Source organism: Seriola dumerili, unplaced genomic scaffold (assembly GCF_002260705.1).
Source record: "Seriola dumerili isolate Sdu_G_001 unplaced genomic scaffold, Sdu_1.0 BDQW01000025.1, whole genome shotgun sequence".
In the NCBI taxonomy this organism is placed as follows: domain Eukaryota; kingdom Metazoa; phylum Chordata; class Actinopteri; order Carangiformes; family Carangidae; genus Seriola; species Seriola dumerili.
The window spans coordinates 2,979,052-3,001,158 of record NW_019174280.1 but is presented as its reverse complement, the minus strand read 5'-3'; the positions used below and the strand labels follow the sequence as shown (position 1 = coordinate 3,001,158).

Here is a 22,107-nt window from a genome sequence, read left to right as displayed (position 1 = left end):
TAGAACAATCATTAATTAATCAGTGGATCAAATGAAAAATAATTATTTACACAATTATTTTGATAATCGGTCAATCGTTTAAGTGATTTTGTTATGCTAAAATGATAACAGAAAATGCCTCTCAAATATTAAGATCTCCCACTTTTCACTGTTTTATGTCATTTTACACTTAATATCTTTTTTGGACTGTTGGTTGGATAAATTAAGACAGTTGAAGATGTAAACTTACTGGGATGGACATTTTTTTACTACTTTTACTATTTTCTGATATTTTGTAAATTCAACAATTGATTGATTGAGAAAATGATATGCACATTTATCAATAATGGACGTTATTATTAGTCACAGCCCTAGGTATAACTAATAACACTAGTAATGGTTCACTTCTGTTCAGGTGCTCCAATAAGCCTCGTCTTTGAGCTGGCATGCTCTGACACACCTGAATCAAATGCAGCCATGATTAGTGTCGTCACTCACACCTGTGTTTGGCAGGTCAGTGTGCCCTCTGTGGGAACCGTCTGTCGCTTTGTAGTTGTTTTGTTTTTGTACGTTCCACCTCCCCTGTACAGAATAAAAGCATTACCTTAAACCAACTGGACTTTGTGTTGAGTCTTATTACAGTACCTGCAGCCTGTGTAATGTTGGAGTCTTCTGCTAGAGGGCAGCAAATTTCCTTGTTTACAGCGGATGTGACGCACACTGCACTTCGTATGCTACCTTCTAGTCCTGTGGGAAACAACGAATTTTTACTACTTGTATTTTCAAGCCAATAAAGATCCAACAGGACAGGGTAAGTGCAATTTCTGTAACCTTTGCAAGAGAAGAACTTCATACAGTTTAGTCTCATGCATGTAAAATAAGTAACTACAGGAGTTTTACAAAAATAAGATTGCTGACAATAATAGTTATGTTTTTATTTTCTGTCTAATTTGAAACATGATACAATGTGATATCTGAAAATTGTGAACATATCCAATATCCTGACACCTTTTTTGTTTTATTCTTTTTATGTTCTTGTTATGATATCCTTTCAGCATATCTTTTCATTGTGAAATGGAAAATTGATAGAAAGATAGAATTATTGGCATCACATTACCAAGCAGTAACATGCTCATCTAATATCTTTAAGTTGTCACGTAATTTAAAGTAAAGGCAAATTGACTTGACGTGGTTTGGAAAAGTTTTGCTTGGAGTAATTGTTCATTTCAAGCTAAGTCTTTTCCGGTGCAACTTCAACATCTATTTGGTTTATTTGTTTGTCTTGATTATTAAATGGGTCAAGAGCTTCACAAAAAAAGAACCTGCTTTTGCGCAAGTAATCCATCTGAATTTGTTTGGTTTTTTAGTTTTTTAATGATTTCAGTGCTCAAAGGTCGGAGCTGATGTGGACACGCGAAGGCATCACCAGTAGTTGAGTCAGTGGAGCTCGCCTCATAAACAGGCATGTACACACTTTATTTACGTTCATTTTTATTAACCGTGTATTAAACACAGAGCAAAACGTTGAGTGACGCACGTTGACAGTGATAGTGACAGTTCAGTTATGTCGGTTATATTCTTGTATAGAAAGTTATTAAAAGCATGTGGTAACACTGACTTTCAGCATTATAACTTAACCCTTCACTATAATTTATTTAATTTCACAAGTTGCTTAAAAGTTGTTAGTTGGCTAGTAACGATTTGATTTAAGCCCGTTAGTAAGGACGCAAAACATGTAACGTTAGCTTAGCCCGCACGAATGTTACGCAGGACTGCATTTAAAAAACTCAACAATTTAACGTTTCCTTGGATATTTGTAAATCTACGTATATGCCAGACAATCATTTATATATTTTTGTCAATCATTTGAAACCACTCTTGAAGTCGGCATTGATAGAATTCACCGGAAATGGCACAGTTGACTAGAATCTTAACTTATATCAGTTCGCCATCAAATGTCATTCATTGGAGGGTATAGGCTAACTGTTTACGCTTCATAAAATGTTTAAAAAATGCTGCTTGATGATCAGTTATTAATTACAAAAATTATTTATAAAAGGTGACACGTAGAAAGGTTTTTGTTGTGTTTTATAGGCTTAACTGACTTCCTGAATCCCTAAATAGTATCTCCATGCAGGAAATATTGCACAACCTACAGCTCAGCCTTGAGGAAGCACTAGTTAAACTAATCAACAAGCTGTGATAAAGAATATAACGGAACTTATTAGCAGGGTCGCTTGATTTGAATCACGTTGTCTGCCGGTGGGCGGAGTGGGTAAGTGGGTAATGTCACGTTTTCACAGTTTATTTTGGTGTCTGTATTTATTATGTGTCTGTTGTTTTTTACGTTCAAAGTAGGGAGAATGGCAGGCCTGTGGAGATCCTACCAGGCCTTGATGACCAAATACCCCTGGAGAGTGCAGATAGTGACTGCAGGTATGACTTACACACTACATATAACCAACAACTTTCAAATTTCCTAAACTAGACCATGTGTCTAGATTGCTCTAATAAGGGCAGTCAAGATATTCTTCCAATCTCAGCTTCATCTCAGGTGACAGTGAGGTCAGAGGTGACAAAAACCTTTACTCTTGTTTACTCAGTGCACCTCAGTTTTTATGTCAACAGAGAAAAATTACTGGGTGAACTGGGTGACTAAGATTTTTTTTCCTTGCAGTGTTTTTCTGATCAGTGTCAGCACAGACACTGTTACAACAGGCTTGGTCAGAATGAACGTAAACTGGCATTAACGATGAATGAAACACCCATGATCAGTTAGTGAATTGACAGAGGTATATTACTATTTTTGAAATATTAAAGTTGCTTCTTCTCAGAATGTAAAGGTTTCATGCCTTCCACCTTGTAAAGCAACTATCGGGAGTCTGTAGACAATTTAAAGATTCTCTTAATGCACCTTGTAACTTTCAACTATTTCAACTATTTTTTTTTCCTCTATCAGTTATTTTCTCAATATTTTGTCTATAAAATGAGAGGAAAAATTGTGAAAAATATTTGCACTAATATCCCAGAGCCCAAAGTGACATCTTCACCTGTCTGTTTTGCCTGACAAGGAATCTAAAACCCAAATATATATTTACTTTACAAGCATATATAACAAGAAAAACATCCAATCCTCTCACTCTCACAGGAAACTGGAACCAGAACATGTTGGCATGATTATTCAGTTATCAAAATGGTTTCTGACTGATCATTACAGCTCTACTTTTGTTACTACCTCACTATGTTTCTTAGTTTAAATCTGTGTTTGATTAATCAGAACAGCAATAATCAATAAACTGATATTAAATATAACCTGTTTGCGGCGCCCCAGTGATCAGAAGAAACTGCAACAACAGCTTGTCGGCCTTAGATTTCAGGCTGATTCTTGACTTTTTTGGGCATGAATGTGCAGAGATCCCAGTCGTGGGGCCACAGTTTCAGATCCTCAAAATCTCGCCCAAAAACATGTTGCATATACATTTTCAATTCTCTTGTGAGTGGTATTCGCCCAATGTAGTACTGTTTAACCACCACTAGATGGAGGCAGTGCACTTCTGATGCATGATTTCAGTCAGTGATAAAGGCCGAAAATATAAGAAAATAAAACTCATATCCACGCGCAAGTAGATGGTTGATGATTAAAACAAGTAGAGCCTTAAAAAAAATGACATAATCTTAATTTTTTTAATACAACAAGACACAAGCACATCCATAAAGTCTTTTTAGGTGCTGGGAACAAATACCTGCAACTTTCTTTTTAAACATTTATACTTTCTGCCGGACCCAACCAAAATGTTCACCTATCTTGTGTATTGCAGCTTGCGGAAGACTCCATGTTTGTGTGTGAGGAGTTTTAAGAGATATTTACTTCTTTTGCCATCACGACATCGGTCAACAGACTGAAGCTCCCCATCTTTTACGTCTGCTCACTCCTCTGTGTTGGTGCTTCAGTGTCTGTGTGTGTGTGTGTGTGTGTGTGTGTGTGTGTGTGTGTGTGTGTGTGCCTGCCTAACTGCCTTTATTCGTTCTCCCATGACATTTTAAGGAAAGGTTACCTCTTGTTCAGCTGGGTCCATGTTATTACACCGTGCTGTCAGTATTAACAGTGGTATGTGGTACTGACATTATGTTAGTTTGCTGAATGGGTGTTTGATGTGTCTTTTTATGAGTTAGGACAAAAAAAATCTAAACTAAATGTCAAACCAGAAGGAGTGACGTTAACAGCTGTGGTCATATCGACTTCAAGTTCCACTAATCAATATATAATGACACACTGGCAGTGGATCAGATGGCTACAAAGGTGAGAGAGAGAATTATCACCAACTCTACAGAGCTTTTCAGCCTCCGTAAGCTCAGTGATTTAGTTTTATTTATTACATTTATTGTATCATTCAATCTCATCACTCTCACTAACCTTGTTTCCAGCAGCAGCTGTTTTCAGCCAAGATGCTCAGATAAATCCACTGAACACTAAACAACCTTAAAGTAAGTGGAACATTTAAGCAGCTGAGCCAGATATTTTCCCCAGAAGTTGGTGGAGACCAGGCCACATGATAGCCGATTGGTAACACACACATACCACGTGCCACAAATGCCCTGAGCCGCGAGTTTGAGTCCCAGCCGGCTGGACTCTACTGTATGTCATTCTGTCATCCTGCTTTTCCTGTCTCTCAATATCCTGTCAAACAAAGGAAAATATAACTTAAGAATTTGGTGGAAAAACCTCAGCTAGAAGGGGAGTGAATATTGGACTTGGCTACAAAATCGACTTCACGTGAATGATGATTTTGCTGTGTGTCTGTCTGAATGTGTAAATAATTAGCAACTTTATACAGTGATTATATATATATTATATATACAGTATATATATTATATATACAGGGTTGTGTGACTGCCAGTTCACTGTGGAGCTCTTCTCCTTTTCTTCAGTGGTCAAGAACTCAATAAGCAACCTTAAATATGTTGCCAGTGTAATGGTAACTGTGGGAAACTGCTTCAAGAAAAGCCAGTGCTTGGTGTCCTCACCAGTGTCCTTTTTTTCTATAAAACTCTACATTGAATAAGACAGAGGCTGGATATCACAACACTGTGTAGAACTTCACTTGTGTTTTTGGGGACAGTTTAATGCCTTTATTCATGAGAGTGGAGAGATGACAGGAAACAAGAAAAGGGGGAAAGATTGCTGTTGTGACTTTTAATGTAAAAGCGATCAGGCTGCTTATTCAGACACCAACATGTTATATTGACATTAAACCGACATAAAGGGGAGCACGTCTGAAGGGGACAAAGATTTGCAACAAAGGTACTAAGGCCATTGCAGTTCATGGTTTGCGTCTAAACCTCTAAGTTACAAAGGAACTTCTAACAATACTTTTGAGATGATTACCTCTATGTTGCACACAAATTGGTAGCTAAATAGCTAAATAAGCTATTTTTATTTTCTATTAATGAGATGAAAACATGATCAAATGAGGTGAGACAGAGATGAGTGTGTAGCAGAACCAGAGATAGAAACAAACTAGGTTGACCATGTGTTTTTTTTTAGTTTTTTTTTTTTTAGCTGTGTTGTATTTGTGATCATTTAGAATTTATTTAAAGCAAACTCAGCAAATTTGAGTTTATTTTGACCCCAGTTTGTTGCCGTATCTGTAGATCTTTTGCTAAAATCCCATAACAGCTATTTGTGATTAAAACAACCAACACATTCGGGGTTAGGGTTATGCTCAGTGGAATGAGACAGTGTCTGTCCCCCGTGTCCTCCAGGGTCTTTAGTGGGTGTTGGTGACGTCGTATCCCAGCAGCTGATTGAGAGACGAGGACTGGCTCAACACAATGTGCAGCGGACAGCCAAGATGATGAGCATTGGTTTCTTTTTTGTGGTAAGTAAATGTCCTTGTATTACAAGTTGCGTTGTTGTCTGTTGACATGTCGGTCTCTTGGAATAAACCACCACAGTTGTTTGAAGTCTCTGCTCACAACTGCAGAAAACACGATGATAAGGTCATTTTGAAATTTGACTGATTGATTACTCGTCTCAAACAACTGTCCAGCCTCAGTGAGTTAGCAGCCTCACGCCACATGAAATGACCAGATGTATTTGACATTTTTATGTAAAATCTTTGTAGCAAGTGCTGCCTGTTTGATGAGAGAAGAAAGATGAAAAGTACGGGGAATAAAAGAACATAATATCAAACACTTGGTGGCATCAAAGTTCATATTTTCAGCTTCCTGTAAGTGAGAAATACATGAGTTTATCATGAGGTGCTTGTATCTCTGTTCTCGTGCGCAAGTGGATTCTTCTTACTTAGAGTGTGTGTTCATGCCTTTGTATGTTTGTGAAATCACGTATTTGGCCAGCTGCACAAATCACCTTTCAAGCAGCACATTTCTTCTTTTTGATGTCACTGTGATGAAGGTTTATTTATATTTCCATAATCGCCTTATGCTCCACCAATCAGATTCTGCCTCATCTGAAATTATACAGCGAGGATGTGTAGATGTTTGATGACATGTTTACTGACAGCTGTGTGTAACTTCATTCATCTGGAAAGACGCATCTGTTTCATAGCTCATGCATCATGTATCATTTGTCTGCAAATTAATAATATATTTAGTTTGTTAGTTTACATGCGAGACCTCTGCAGCACGTTTGATTAAACATGTTGTATTTTAATTAACTTTTTAATGTTTAGTAGAAGTTTCTGTACCACTTTACAATCAGACCACCCTTATAAATGATTTATAAATGGTTTATAATTAGGTTATTAATTCAGTTGACACTTTATAAATCATCAATAAACAATTATAAACAAGTTATAACAGTTTTCATACATTGATCCAGGCTCACTATTTGGCAAGATCAAGTTAATGCTTACTAATTAATCTTACTAATGAGTTACAACCATTTATAACTGGTAAAAGGAGGCTTATTGTAAAGTGTAAAACACATCATCATTTATTAATATGCCAAACATTTTGAAAATGAAGTTGCTGATGGTGGTTAATTGCTAGTTACTTAACAGATATGTGATGAAGCAGCAGGTACAAACGCTGATGATGGAGAAAACAAAGCTCAGTAACTTATGAGATATGAGGCTTAACAGTACAGATACATGTGGGCTCACTATTTGGCAAGCAACAAGTCACGGTTGCCATTTTTATCTAATGTGTTATAACAGCTTATAAATGATTTATAAAATGTTAACAAGCTTATTAATAAACTAGTCATAAACCATTCAAAAGTCCTTTTTATAAGGGTGGTTTTATTGTAAAGTGGTATCCTGCACGGAGCCTCAGCTGCAATGTTTTTAAACCACAATTAAATTATGAAAATGTATTTATAAGGTAATGACCTCCAGGACTAATGTGTTGATTTTAATTGATTGGTTTATTTCTTAATTGTCACATCAGGGTCCGGTGATCGGGAGCTGGTACAAAGTTCTGGACAGACTGGTTGTTGGAGGAACTAAAAGTGCCGCTATGAAGAAAATGCTGATCGATCAGGTGAGAGGAGCGTCCAATCAACTGGTCGTCCTGTCTTCTACTCCTTCTTCTTCTTCTTCTTCTGATTCTTTTTCCTCTTCTGCTTCTTTTTCTACTTCGGCTTCTGCTGCTGCTGCTGCTGCTGCTGCTTGTCGTTGTCAGATCAAATGAAGTGAACTGTCAGCTGAGTGCAGGAGTCCCAACCAGAGATACAGTTTCCTCCCATCAGGCTGACAGGCAGCTCTCTGTTCATGCTGACACGAGGAAACTAATAATCTAATTCTGTCAAGTGTTTAGAACAAACAGAGCTGTACAGGTCAGCCGCTGACTCCCTTTGTTTAAACTTCATCTGACCTCCAACCCCTTTCTCTGTGTAGATGCTGAGCTGAGAGAGTCTGACCGTTCTGCCCCAAATTCATTCACTGCATCAGTTGTACTATGATATTTTTAATAGTATATAACAACTATTGTCATTACTGATTACACTTCCCTTTATTTTCTTGCTCAATAAATAATTGTTTGGCAAATAAAATATCAGAAAATAGTGAAAAATGCCCTCTGAATTTCACAGAGCGTTCATAAAGATTTGGGACAAAAGACATTTGGAAACATCATGTTGGACTCTGGGCTGCAGTGATGGACATTTTTGTTTGTTTTCTGACGTTTTATTAACTAAGAAATCTGCAGATTTATCAGCAGTGGAAATAATCATTAGTTCCAATTCTGAAAAAGACAAAGATGAGAAATAAACTGCCTGACAGAAATGTTAACTTTAGCTTAAAAGCTCACTAATTAGCGAACAAACAATTTAATCACCAAATGCATTAATGGTAAACTCATAAAATCAAATATTCATCCTAAACTGTACAAAGTGAAGAAGCAGCAGTGTAGCTCCCCTCACTCTGCCCTCTGGTGTCTGATTGTATAAAACTGCAGCAGGACAGATGCAGGTTAAACTAAAACCACCACAGGATAAGACACCAGAGCTTTCAATATCTCTCTGTAATGAAATATTTAAAGTGAAGTAAAGGGTTCACTCCTACGCTTGAATAGTTATGTGGTCCCACTGACTGTACGCTGCCCCCTGTGCCCCCGTATACATAATAAGTATAAAGTGCCATTTGGTGACTTGAAAGATTTAAGGCGAAGCAGCTGCAGCGTCCTTCCTGCGTCAGACCCGAGTAACAGAGGAGCAGCGTCTCTTCGCTGTTGTGTCAATGTAAACAAGAGAGCAGAGACCGGAGCATCCTGAAGAGATTTCCCATTTCCTCTGAGCGTCTTTTATTCTGCTTCAGTTCATGCATCAAATCTTTACTTGAGCCTCTGATGTACTAACGACGCAGTCACAACAAAAGTCCAAGAAAGAAAATCTTTTATTATATTTGGTTTATTCAGTTTAGTTTAATACATTTATTTATGAAGCACCATTATGTACAAAAAACCTTCCTCATGCAAAGAGATTCACTGTCTAATTTCCATCTGTAATCCTTAGTCAGGTGGATGCACACAGTGAACAGGAGAGTTCACATCTATTGAATTGAATTGTAGTAACTTTTCTCACTGTCAGGAGGCAGGAGGTAAAATAAATCTTAAATCTCTCAGATTATTGTCCTTTACTGTCATTTCAGTAAAATAAATCTATAATTTCTAAGTGTAACGGGTTCTCCAAACACTTAATTCAGAACACACTTTAGTAAATGTTATAAGAGAGAATGAGTTTTCACATACTAAAAAAAATAAATTGGAATTACATTTTAATTTTTTTTTTTCTTTGTCTGACATCCTGCAGACGTTTAAACTGTTCAAACTTTAAATGGTCAAAATCAGCAGCACAAATGCTTTGAACTGAGTTAACAGCACAAACTCTGAAGTTTGCATGCTATAATGTTCACATGCATCATCAACTTATTTAATAGACCAGTAGTTAATGAAGACCACTAATGAAGTAATCAGTTGTTTTTCATTTCGTTTTCATCATTTGTCCCTTTTTAGTATTTGTCCAGCTTTTCCAGTTGCCATCTCTGATCTTTCCTGATTTGTGTGTTCATAGTTGTGTTTTGCTCCGTGCTTCCTGGGAGCTTTCCTCTGTATCTCTGGAGCTCTGAACGGACTGACGGTGGAGGAAAATGTCACCAAGCTCAAGAGGGTAATTAGATTTTAATTTAATACCACGTCACACACGGTGTTACTCTCTCTGCGTTACAGTTGTTGTACAGTTTCTCCCACAGTTTGTATTTTAGCCTGCAGCTGGTCCCAGCTGTGTCCTTTCCTTCCACCAGTGCATGCTGGGAAAGGTTTCACTCCCCCTGAACTGTGCATTAAGAAGAAAATAGTCTAGCTCTGTTTTTCTTGTTTTTCTTGTTTTGTGTTGAAGTCTGGAAAATCAAATGAGTGACCGGAGTGAGTTGAACCAGGGAAAACTCGCAGACTCTGGGTCAGATTTATCTCCTGAGGTAAAGGATCAGCGTTTGACCTGATCTGTCCTCAGTCCACATTTTTTATTTATGAATGTTGCATTAAAGGCACGACACAGTCCGGACAGCAAACTGAGCTTTAAATTGCTGTAAATTAAAATGAATAACTAGAATTAAGAACAATAAAATTTCAATTTCAGACCAAAAAGCTGAAATTGAGGCTAGTTTTGTTGTGATGTGGCACTGTAGAATCATTTCCATTCACAGGGTATCTGCAACATTGATTTCAGTTTCCTCAAGAAAAGGCAGGTATTGAAAAGTCCTAAATTTCATTTACAAAGGTCTTTTTTTTCTAGTTACTTCAAACATGTATTTGTATCTGATTTTAGCAACAATGGGCTGTAAAATCTCCAGTTCTGTTGTTGCAGACATCTGATGTTATATAAAATGTGGACCTTAAATTAAATAGTTATTTAAGTAGTATTTAAGTATATTTTTTTCTTCCATCCTGATACAGGTCCAGGTTGTGTTTACTGATGATTCATGATGTTTTTAGGAATTATTGTCATAAACGGCTGAGAATTGCAAACAAATGTGACATAATTGTCAACAAATTCATGCATTTTGTAAAGAGTTGAATGCCATATTGCCCCTACTTATTTCCACTGAGAGCTTTCACACTTCAGTTGGTACAGATGTGAAACTGGTTCTAAATTAGTTTGTACTTTGTATTAAAATGTCCTGAAAAGTCTTGTCTTTAACTTGCAGAAACCCTGCATTCACCTCTCCTCTCCCTGCCTCCCTGAGAAATTCGACATCAGCCTGACCTTTATGCATGAATGCACCTTTTTTTTCAGACATTTAGTTGGTCCTGGACTTTTCTTTTTGCTGATTTAACCTGTTTTCAACCTCAACCTGTTTTTCTATATTTAGACTTGAGACGTGACAATAACTGACTTTGCACTCAAGCAAAGCACGCATAGTCAGTTCTCCAGCAGAAGAATAGTGTGTTTTCTGTGCGATCGTAGCACAGGTAAATGAGAGTACATGGAGAGGAAGTTTGGTTTTCATTGTAGGTACAGTATCTGACCTTCAACACTCACCTCTCATTATTATTAGAAACTGTTTCCTGTGATGGGGGAAGAGACACGAGGGAGAGGGAGGGACTGTGGAAATAGCTAGAGTGACTCATACTTTCATATAAGTGTGTGTGTGTGTGTGTGTGTGTGTGTGTGTGTGTGTGTGTGTGTGTGTGTGTGTGTGTGTGTGTGTGTGTGTGTGTGTGTGTATTTGTATGCCAGGTCAGAGCTAACTGTCATCTTGTGCCAACTGCTCAAACGTCCGTCACTGCTTGCTTACCCAACACACTGCTGATCATCATCAATTATTTACAAAAGGAGGTGCGGGGACCTGAAAGGCCAACCTGGTAAATGTCAGAAAGGACAGAAAATAAATGACAAATGTGCTCATTACAACGAGGTCTGGCACTGTGGAAATGTGAGAGGAAAATTAATGGAGCCACTGACCAAAGGGCCGCTCTCACCGTCAAAGACATAGTTTCGGTCAAGTCTTTGCCTCTCTCGTTTATTGGTTCCTTACCTGCACTCTACCTGAACTGGACCAGGAAGTCTGGAGCAATGTACCAGTTTTGTACAGGGTTTTGTGTGTAGTGTGTTCAAACTACAAAAGTAAGTTGGCATAAAGAATTGCCTTGATAAATCTTAAAGGAACTCTATGGAAGCTTTTTCAGTGCTACGTAGCTAATGTTAGCATTAAGAGCTGTTTACTTACCAGTCTAGAAGAGACGTTGCGAGTTCAGTATGAAACTTTATTCCTTTACTCACCAAGAGCTGTTGAAAGCAACACCAATGTTAACTCTTGTTTTGCTTCTATTCTATCACTTCTTCTCTGCTACTGAGGTTAGCATGCTAACCAGCTAGCTCCAGTCCAGTTGGGCTGTCTTGTCATTTTGCGATACTGAGTCGCTGTTGTGTTCAATCTGCCCTGAAGAAGTAGTGCTGCTCTGAGGGCGTATCCTAACCTCGTGTATTGTAAACATAAAAATGGCTGAAGCTCTTGGCAAGACTTGTGAGTAAACACCTGTTAATGCTAAAGTTAGCTATGTAGCAATAGCAAAACAAATACAAATAGCTCCTTTAAAATTGATTTCAAAATTGTGATGGAAATTCAGTCCTGCAGTTTGAATTTGCAGTGTCGGAACTTGGCATTTCACTTATTTTTGACGTTTAGTAAACATAACAATCATTGAGAAAGTAAATGGGTTAGGTGCAGCCGTAGAACTCACTACATACTCTACATCTGCTCAGGGTGTAGTGGACGTAGTCAGGATGGTCGAGACATTGGTTTGGTCCCACAAAGAAAATTAAATAATTAAAATAAACTAGATCACGGTGAGGCAGCTGTAGAAAAACAAAAAATAAATCATTCAAACTTTTTAATTGGCAGCAGTTTGAGTCTATTGTCACGTCTTGTTTCATTTTCTGTAATTATAACACACTGAAGTGCATTTCTTTATACATGTTTATACGTACTATATTAATATAGTATCTGATTAATTATATAGTCATTGTGAAAAGCAGCTTAGAAACCCCTGGCAAAGGTGAGAAAGGTCTTGTTTTCTCCAGCGTGTGGGAGGAAAGATTTTGACGCAGTAATTTCACCTCAGGTGGCCAAGTAGCTTGTTTGTCCATAATTAGAAAAAAAATCAACCAGGAAAAAGATTGTTACCGGAACATTGGGTAGTTGTTTTTATATGTCGAGACATGTTGAGGTGACCTTTTAAGATACACAGTGAAGGTGTGTGTCTGTGTGTGCATGTGTGTGTGTGCGTGTCTGTGTGTCTGTGTGTGTTCAGACCCCAAGCCCAGAGAAAACACAGCTATAAAACTGTCTTTAAAAGGGATTTAGAAGAGGCTAAAGAGCTCGTCGATCTAATCTCCTCTGAGGTTGTTCCAGAGAGCGGGGGCCCGAACAGAGAAGGCAATGTCACCCTTAGTCCTCAGCCGAGATTGTGGAGTGGCTAATAGAGCTTTGGCTGAGGACCTCAGGTTGTGACAGGGCACACAAGGTGTCAGTCTGAGATGTACTCAGGTGCACGTCCAGAGGTGAGTCCTAAAAGTCATCAATAAAATCTTAAAATCAATTCTAAAATTTACTGGAAGTAAAAGAAGAGACACTAGAATAGGAGTAATACACTCTCTTTTTTTGGTTTTGGAAAGAAGTCTGGCTGCTACCTTTTTTTCTTTTTTTTTTTAAATTAAGTTTAAAGGATGACCTCATTGAGTCTTCTCACCTTCAGTCCCTGTCTGAAACTACTGTAGATTTAAAGAGGTACTTGACAGCAGGTGTACAGTAGGTTTTAGGATGGATCAGCTGGGTTTGAATGTTTCAGCACCATGGACAGTTACAGAGGGATTGTCTCACACCATCTGAAACCTCCTCCCCTCAAGCTTCGGTGACTTCAGTTTTGGAGTCTGTGTCCGACCATCTCTGTAACTTTCTGACACTCACACCAACAGGAAATGTTTCTGTCCCACAGTACAAGATGACTATACTCCATTTAATACTCCTGCTACCAGTTACTTGGCCAGCTGCTGAGATCTTGGCTTCCTAACCCCATTTCAACCCTGTATTGTCTCTCCACCAACTGCAGTTTGAACACATCACCATCTCTCACTTCATCCCCCACGGGCATATTCGACTGCTCTGTGGTGGAAAAGGTTGGAGGCTGAACCTGATCCCTGAGTAGGATGAACAGAACAGATGTTAGATATGGAAACAAACTCTGTCAGCAGCATGTGACACAAAGTGTTAGTATCATTCTCTACAAACTCAGCCAGGTGTCAGCCCATTATGTCTACTGAGACCCTCAACAGTGAAATGTTAAGGTATTACTGGCCAGATTTCACTTTAAATACAGAAACAAAGGATTTCTTTTCCAGCTTTATCCAATTTCGATCTTTCGAACCAAGACGTGTTTTGCATTTTTTAGATCTTCACGAGACAAGGAGACTGTGTTCACACAGTATTTTACTCTTTTTAAATCCAATTTGTGTCTTTTAATATCCTTGACTTGTTTCTTTTCTTATTGCCTTTAATGTCTCTTTTAAAACACTTGTTGAAATGTGACTTATTCAACACTCATTGATGCCAATACAATAACTTTATTCACTTTGTACACAGGACTACACAGATGCCCTGATCGCAAATTACTACGTAAGTTTTCTTTGTATGGTTTTCCATTTTATTTATATATGCTTGGAAAGTAAATGTGTTGTTTTTTCCAAATGAATCTTTTCCTCATATTGTCGTCACATGACTGAACTGTCCGCTGAACGTTTTTCTGCTTGTGTTTCAGCTTTGGCCTCCAGTCCAGATCGCCAACTTCTACTTCATTCCACTTCACCACAGGTACATCTCTGGATTTATTAACACACAAAAGCCACAATGATCACATGTAAAGGTTTGGGTCAAGTGCGAAGAATGAGAATCTCATCTTTTTTTTAATGCAGCTAAAAATCTATTAAAACCCGAAAGCCAGTTACAGAGGGCTTAATATTTTGGGTTTTCTTGATACATGTTTGTTCTAAATCTAAAATTAGTCCACACATAGGAACTAGAACTATAACTGTATTTAACAACCTTTAACTCCTCTTAATGAAATCAGTTGAAACCCTGTTGAAATGCATGTCTCCTCCTGCTCGTAGGTTGGCCGTCGTTCAGATCGTTGCTGTTGCCTGGAACTCCTACCTGACCTGGAAGGCCAATAAGATGTGAAGGATGATCACGTGTCCTGTTCTGTTGTTGTTTATGATGATGATTTTTGTGCGTGCGTGCGTGCGTGCGTGCGTGTCTGTCTCATGGGTCGTTCTGGTTGAACTTAAGGCTACTTCATCGTCTGATATTTCCAACGTGTAAAACTGAGACTGAGTCACTGATGAAGGTCAGGAGAAAGTGCTCGTCTACTCTGAATGACAAATTCACACTTGAAAGTCAAACTTGCATTTGCAGAAATGTCTGTGAAAGTTTGTTATTTATGGAAATGGGATTTGGCAGTGATGCAGCCACACACACACACACACACACTCACACACACACACACACACTCTCACACTCACACACAATAACACTGACTGGTTGAAAGGAAACTTGTATTCTCTTTACTCTGTCTTTAATCACTTGAAGTAATTGGGATAGTTTGGATAGTCAATAGCATCATGTTTTGTTTTATGATGAAGGAAAATTGATCAGTGATTTTCTGTAGCTATGTCCAAGAATTTCTAATAATGTTTTATAGTTTACACATTGTTTACCCACTTTCTCTGCATTTGACTCAACTGTAATTTTGCTTCAGTTACTGCTTTCTAACATTTCCCAAAATACCTCCAACATTTTTTTTATTTCTGTTTTCATACCCCCATCTCCACTTGTTTTGTCTTTGGTACTGACATAATGACAACCTGACACTAAAGGTACAGTCCAACATTTTTGAAAATCTACTTATTCATTTTCCTGCTGAAAGTTAGAAGATACCGCTCTCATGTCTGAATGGTAAATATAAGGCTACAGCCAGAAGCCGGTTAGCTTAGTTTAGCTTAGCATAAAGAGTGGGGGGAAAAAGGGGGTGAGGGGACCAGCTAGCTAGAAACACCATCACCTCCAAAGCTCAACAGGGCTGTTGCTTCCTATAGGGAACAAACATGAGTGGTATCGATCTTCTCATCTAAGGAAGAAAATAGATTTCCCAAAATGTAAAATGACTCAAGTGTTTTTGAATTATTATCTGTAGCTGCTTAAACTTCATCACCAAACAACAAAATAAATCCAGGAATCCATTAGTGCACTGACAATCCCTGTTGAAGTGTGGATGCTCCTGCACCGTGTACCTTTTTGATAACAAAAAAATTATAGAGTTCCACATGAGGTGGTGTCAATGGCGTGTTTGACCTCACTAACTTTTGTAGCCAACTTAGCTTTGGACGGGTGGGGTTTGTTTGGAGAGAGATGTGGAGGCTGCTGAGCTGGGCTGTCAACCAAATTAACTGCACACATTTTTTTTTTCCCCACACAAACACACTTGGGCTATATCAGGGAAAAGCAAGCGGAAACGTCTGACGAATCCACTGAAGATCCGCCAAATAGCCTCTTTCCCCCTGGGGGATGTGATGATATGAGCCTCTCCCCAGAAAGCTGGAATTCAGTTTTTGATTCAGCACCCGAGGCTCACTGTGTTGTAATGTAAGCCAAGGTAATTAAAAGGAGATGCACTTAACTGGCTTGTAAAGGCTCTAACCTGAACATGAAGCATGATGCAGCTGACATCAGTGTTTTACATGTTCAGTGTTCAGGTGGGGGTCATTACAGACAGACTCTAAACTTAGTGGGTTTAAATGATCTTTCTGAACGTTTTTGGTGAGAATCTGTTTGTGCTGATGTATTGTTTTCCAATGTGTACGTGCTAATATGCAAACTGTTTTTTTAAAAAGTCATAAATGTTCGTTTTTTTCCCTCTGAAATGTGTCAGTGGAGTGAAGCCATTATTAAATGCTGTATTTTTCATTTGCATTGAAAGATAATTATTTTTTCTTTATCTAATACAAACAACAATAGAATCATTTTCACTAACTGTGTCTGGTCGTACATGTACAGTAAATGCAATAATAACCAAATCTTTGAAACAAGATGGCAAGTTCATGTTAGTGAATGGGTATTTTCCTGAGTCCTTAGTGACATTGGTAACTGAGGTTCAAAGTGAGAAATGGTTTATTCCACTGATTTCCAACCTTTTCTGGCTTATGATCCTCATAAAAAGAAGCAGTGTCCATTAGCGACCCGTCAGTGTCTACAGGTTGTGAACATTTCAACCAAAGACTCAATTTCCCAGTTTCATCTCAATCATTTAGATAGTAAAATAATTCAGTAATTTACTACACTACATTACTCTGGGGCGGCCTGGTCAAAAATGCATAGAAAATGAACACTGGCTTATTGTGTTTTACCTCCTGTATAACTTTAGAGCTCCAGTTCCTGTAAAAGCCTCCTTTAATTCTTCATTTTCTGCTTTGATTTCAACTCAGCAAAAGTAGAATATCCTTATTTCTGGACAAATCTTATCAAATCTTTTCATGTCTCAGACTCAAGTTTCCTCACATTAAGCTGAAGAGGAGATTCAGTTCAATTTAAAACCATTAAAAATCCAAATACTTTGTCTGTTGAGGGGAAATGTGATCGAATCAAGACTGCAAACACAAATACAAACAAATCATTCACAAGCATAAAAAAATAATAGAATACAACTTTGATCATGTAGGAAAAGAACGGGAACACAGTGGCCAATCCATAGCCTGCCAGCGCCATCAGAGCTCAATAATGTTTAACTGATGAGCCCTTCAAACCTCCTTGAAAGAACCCATGGAACTTTGTCAAGGAATCCCCAACTGGCCCCTGTTTCTTCAACCCCCCCCCCGGGAGAATCCCCCCCGCAATGGATGGATGGATGGATGGATGGATGGGAAATAAACCTGAAGAAAAATAAACCGCCACCATTTACTTTCTGTCCATCAGAGCTTCCTCAGCTGTCCCCTCGGGGACTCTATTGCCTTTGCGTCTCGATAGCTGTCCACTTTCCAAACCGGTCTCTGTGCCCGCATTGACGTCAAAGGAGCAGGCTGGATGTATAAAACCCTGCGTCCTCTCCCGTCTCCGCTCACAGGGACTTTTCAGACTCCGCTCCGACCTGAAACCTCACCACCAAAGTTCAGCTGCAGCATCTGGAGAGAAGAAAGTGAGTAAGCGCACTTTGGTTAAGTGTCAGTAAAGTTTGGCTGAATTGGACGTGTCCGTGCGAGCTGCGAACATGGATGGCACCATCCTGTGACTTTTGGATAGCCTCAATTTTTTTGTCTGCTCTTTGTGCATCAGATTAAACTCAGCTATTATAGATTATACTTTTCTTTGTTGCGCTTTTTAGTTTAGTTTAACTTCATTTTTCCCGCAGGAAAGTGATCTATGTGATGAGATAATATAAAGTTTAAACTTAAAAAATGACATTTCATCCCTAGTACCAGAATTAGTGGCTGTTAATGGTAAAAATCGTGTTAGGAAAAGTCATTATTTTCTTTTTTCTCGACTGTATTAACTATAATTAATAATATAACTTTACTTCTAAGACTCATATCAGTGAAGCAGTTTGATAAATGTCACTACATCTCATTGTAACTGTATAATGAGCTGTCTGAATGTCATGTTAATGGCTTCCCCCGGTTGCAGGACATGAAGCCAGTCCCCCTGCTCCTGCTCCTCTCCTCGGTCCTCCTCTCATCACACCTCCGCCCCGCCGCCGGCAGACCGCGCGTCCTCCCCGGCTGGCTGGATGGCAGCGGCGGCCGCCTCCAGACGCAGCGACTGGACGAAGTGCTCCTCAGAGCGGCCGCCGCCGGGGACAGCACCGCCTCGGATCTACTGGGCGACAGCATCCTGAGGTTTCTGCAGAGGAGGAACGAGGACCGTCTCCACCTGCTGCCTGCAGAGGAGGAGAGCGAGGACGAGGCGGTGAGGACGGCGGCGGCGCAGCTGCTGAAACGGAGCGAGGAGCCGCCGCTGTCCATCGACCTGACCTTCCACCTGCTGAGGAATATGATCCAGATGGCCAAGATGGAGAGCCAGAGGGAGCAGGCTCAGCTCAACCGCAAAGTGCTCGACGAGGTCGGGAAGTAAAAGCTCTGTTTTGTTAGAAGAAAAAAAAAAAGAAGAAGAAAAAAAAAAGCCTCATTAAAACAGCCCAGCCGCTGTCTCAGTATCCAAGACCTCTGACATGAGTTTTTGTTTGTGCGCCTGCCTTCCGCTCCATATCATTTCACGCACAGATGGTGCCAAATTACGCACTACAGCATACCCGAGTCAGTGTAAATCCTTACGTTTCATTTAAAGACTTTGTTGGAAAATATGGAAACGGATTTCTCATCCGCCACTATCCTCCGGCCTCACCCCTTCCCCTCACCCTTCAAACACACCATCCCCTCAGCACTGGACTGTTGGTGGAAACTGTCGGCCTTCACTGGATTTGTCTCATTTTCACGTTTAGGTTTATTGGACATTTTGAGTTGATAATCAACAATTTTTATTTTTTTTAATCATTTGTACAAACAATCAACAATCAATTACACAATAAGTTACCTCACTGGTCCACGTGACAAGTCATTTGCATATTTGAATCAAGTGCTCAGTTAAATTATGGTTTGACTTTTGCTTACTTTCTTATTCTGACTCAGAGCCTGTCTCTCCTCAGTGGACTGGGTGACTCTGGTGTTAATGTTGTTGATTTAGCAGATTTTAATTATTATTAATTCATGATATTTTATCCTTTCCTGGCCTCAGCAACCAAATAACTCAGAATAATGACAGGTGCATTGTGGACTGGTGCTCTCATTAGAGCCAGTTTCACACAATATCTTAAGATGATCAGTTTTGTTCAGACACATTTTTACTAATGTGATGATGAATTAAGACGAAACTGACCAAAATAAAAGATCCATTCTTTATTAAACTTACATTATACTGATGCTATAAATTGACATCAATGGATCCCACAGTAATTCCCTATAGATTCAGAATAAAAGATGATCAGTTCTGATTATCAAACTATAAGAGTTTGTTAGAGCACAGATGTTGTGAGCACAGAGCTGCAGGATTCTTGATGATTCAACCCTAAAGTCAAGTTTCTGCTACTGAGGAGAACTAGAAAAAACACTCGTTAAGAATAACAAAGGCACTTGTTCAGTTTAAGTGGCTCCAGCCACTGTTGGACCAAGACGTCAGGACACTGAAATCTTCAAAAAAAAAACCCATTTGTGACTTTGTTTTAAATCCACTTGTAAGACAGACTAGATTCACTTCAGACCAGAGCTGAGGCTGAAGGAAAACACTTCATGTTCACTCTCTCACCTTTCCTGTCGTCCTCTGTTTTTTTTTTTTTTTTTGAGCGGGAGCACTATCACCTGTACTGTATCAACTGTAGCATGCTAACCTTCAAACAAAAGAACAACAAAAAAAAAGCTTTATTTTACTGTAAACTTTAATGTCTGACTCTGATCACCTTGTCTTTCTTTTAGCAAATGAAAAAACTGCTTTTTTTGCCATTTATATTTTTTAATAAAAAAAAGTTTAAAGTAAAAAACAACCACTGCTTTTGATTCTGTTATAAATGTGTGTTAATACATTATAAAATACAACTATTTGTCACTGCTGTTTGGTTTAAGTGTCATCCAGAGTTCTTCTACTTGTTATAAGATCCTAAACACTGAAAATGAAGGAGCAGTTTCTGTCCATTTTCTTTAAAACCTACTGAAGACTTTATTGAAATTTAGTTTGTATTGACCTTATGTTGGAATGCGGAAATAAATAGTTGATCGAACATCCGGTTTCCATGCCGCACTTCCCCTTGATCGCTAACTAACGTTAGCTTAACCGTTATATCTAACAATGTTGTGGGAGTGCTTCCAAAATAAAATATCAATAAGAAATCTAAATGGTAGGTTTCTGCCACATCATGACAACTGCACAGGGGGTGGACTTTTATATGACGTACCTGTTGGAATTTTATTCAGGCTTAAAGTTCTGTATAAATGAGGGCGTGGCCTCTTTGAGTGACAGGTGGGTGAGCATATTCTTGCTACAAGCCGACATGCACCAAAGTCTCGGCTCCACACACGCCCCCCCCCCCCCCTCCGCGCCCCCCCCCCCCCCCCCCCCCCCCCCCCCCCCTTTGTCCATTCTTGCATTAGCAGGGAGTTAGCAGGAGTGACAAGATGACGACGACAGAATAGCACACTTTGAGCTTCCAAACCGCTCTTCAGAAACCTGTGGGTGACGTCCATCTTTATTTACAGTCTATGAGGTGGATGGATCTTCATGCCCCCCAGAGGATGATCCCTCTACCCCCACCATCACTTGACCAACAAGGTATGACAATGTATCTTAAACAAATGGTTGAATTCTCAGAAAATCTGATTATTGCAACCATCAGGTCAAATTTCCCACATCTACTCAGTTTCCCGAGCAGATGGTTTCAGACACTGACAGTATTCATGCTCCCACACTGGGTCAGTTTTTTGATTTTAGTAGGTCAGTGTAAAACCAAAACAAGGCAGAAATGTTTGGGCAGCTTTTTTTACTGTATCCTTAAATCTCCAACTTCATTCAGCCCAGAAATCCAGAAGATATGTGAGCTGGTTTTCCTGTCCTGTTGACTAAATCCAGTCCTGCTAAAACCAACACTTGGCTGAGAGTTCCTTCATTTCTTAACTGTTTTGCATGTGATGCAGCCTGAACTGCTTTATTAGACTAATTGATGAACTATAGACTATTGATGGAAATGTATCAGCTGCAGTGACACTTAGTTCAGAGCTTGTTGAATTTTAACAGATGAATGGAAATGTTTTTGAGGATCAGAGCAGACTTGAGGGAAGTGGCCGTTAACAGTGTCTTGTGCAAGTGGAAACAGATCAGAGAAAAGAAGCAATGACAGAAGTCGAAATGACCTCTGGCTCTGGGCTCTTTGTTTCTATGACTCCAAATTCTTCTGCCTTATCATCCTCTGTTTGTGTCTGTGTGTTGGTTCCTCTCCCTCATTGTTCCACTTTGCATCACAACATCTGAAAAACTCACAACAAGAGCAGAGAGAAGAAAGATCAAAAGATATAATCTGATGCAAAGTGATGTAACAGTAACACTTCGTGGCAGAGATTATCCACATTTAGAAAAAAAAGTCAAATCTGTAAAATTACAGTTTTTCATGAATGAAGATAACTAGCGTAATGTAGAGACTGACATTCGTGTTCACTGGATTTTTAACCCAGAATATAAAAGACCTCACCACAGAGCGCCATGTCGTCCTTCTATTCAAGAAACAGCACAAAAAAAAAATCACTGTCGGAACAAGTTTATTCAAGATCTGAAGATTTAAATTAAAAAATAATGAAAAGTTTAATTTAAAATCAAATAATTCCAATGTAATTAATTCAAATTGAAGTGGCTTTAATGTATTTTATGTTACATTTTTTTGTTTTGTTATTTAGATATGCAACTCTGCTGCCACATTCACAATAAACACCCTGCTGTACGTTTCTATACTCACTTTTTCTGCTTAGCTTTTATATATAATTATTTAAATACAGCAAATTTATTGTCATCATAATAAACTTAGCATTTTTCA

General features: G+C 38.9%; 2 protein-coding genes across 4 annotated transcripts; both read left to right on the top strand.

Annotated features, from left to right (window-relative positions):
* The first annotated feature begins 1,354 nt into the window (after positions 1-1,354).
* Positions 1,355-16,411, top strand: mpv17 (MPV17, mitochondrial inner membrane protein). 3 transcript variants are annotated; one of them, XM_022738034.1, is made up of 8 exons: positions 1,355-1,441; positions 2,335-2,415; positions 5,743-5,858; positions 7,390-7,482; positions 9,512-9,607; positions 14,079-14,111; positions 14,254-14,306; positions 14,603-16,411. In XM_022738034.1, exons 2-8 carry the CDS (start codon positions 2,343-2,345, stop codon positions 14,670-14,672), a joined length of 534 nt encoding a protein of 177 aa, XP_022593755.1. In that variant the 5' UTR covers positions 1,355-1,441; positions 2,335-2,342; the 3' UTR covers positions 14,673-16,411. The 3 variants fall into 3 exon arrangements, with proteins under 3 accessions (XP_022593755.1, XP_022593756.1, XP_022593757.1); XM_022738035.1 differs by having other exon boundaries at positions 1,408-1,441; positions 2,338-2,415; XM_022738036.1 differs by lacking the exon at positions 1,355-1,441 and adding an exon at positions 2,115-2,254.
* Positions 16,412-18,167: 1,756 nt separating this feature from the next.
* ucn (urocortin) lies at positions 18,168-18,611 on the top strand. Its single transcript, XM_022737902.1, has one exon. It carries the CDS (start codon positions 18,168-18,170, stop codon positions 18,609-18,611), a length of 444 nt encoding a protein of 147 aa, XP_022593623.1.
* The last annotated feature ends 3,496 nt before the right edge of the window (positions 18,612-22,107 follow it).

What these genes read in the sequence shown, in the direction of transcription:
- mpv17 (XM_022738034.1), top strand. Translation starts at nt 2,343, where the DNA reads ATGGCAGGCCTGTGGAGATCCTACCAGGCCTTGATGACCAAATACCCC. An exon ending in GCATTGGTTTCTTTTTTGTG is followed by an intron (nt 5,859 to 7,389) that starts GTAAGTAAATGT and finishes TTGTCACATCAG; the next exon opens with GGTCCGGTGATCGGGAGCTG. An exon ending in CCCTGATCGCAAATTACTAC is followed by an intron (nt 14,112 to 14,253) that starts GTAAGTTTTCTT and finishes CTTGTGTTTCAG; the next exon opens with CTTTGGCCTCCAGTCCAGAT.
- ucn (XM_022737902.1), top strand. Translation starts at nt 18,168, where the DNA reads ATGAAGCCAGTCCCCCTGCTCCTGCTCCTCTCCTCGGTCCTCCTCTCA.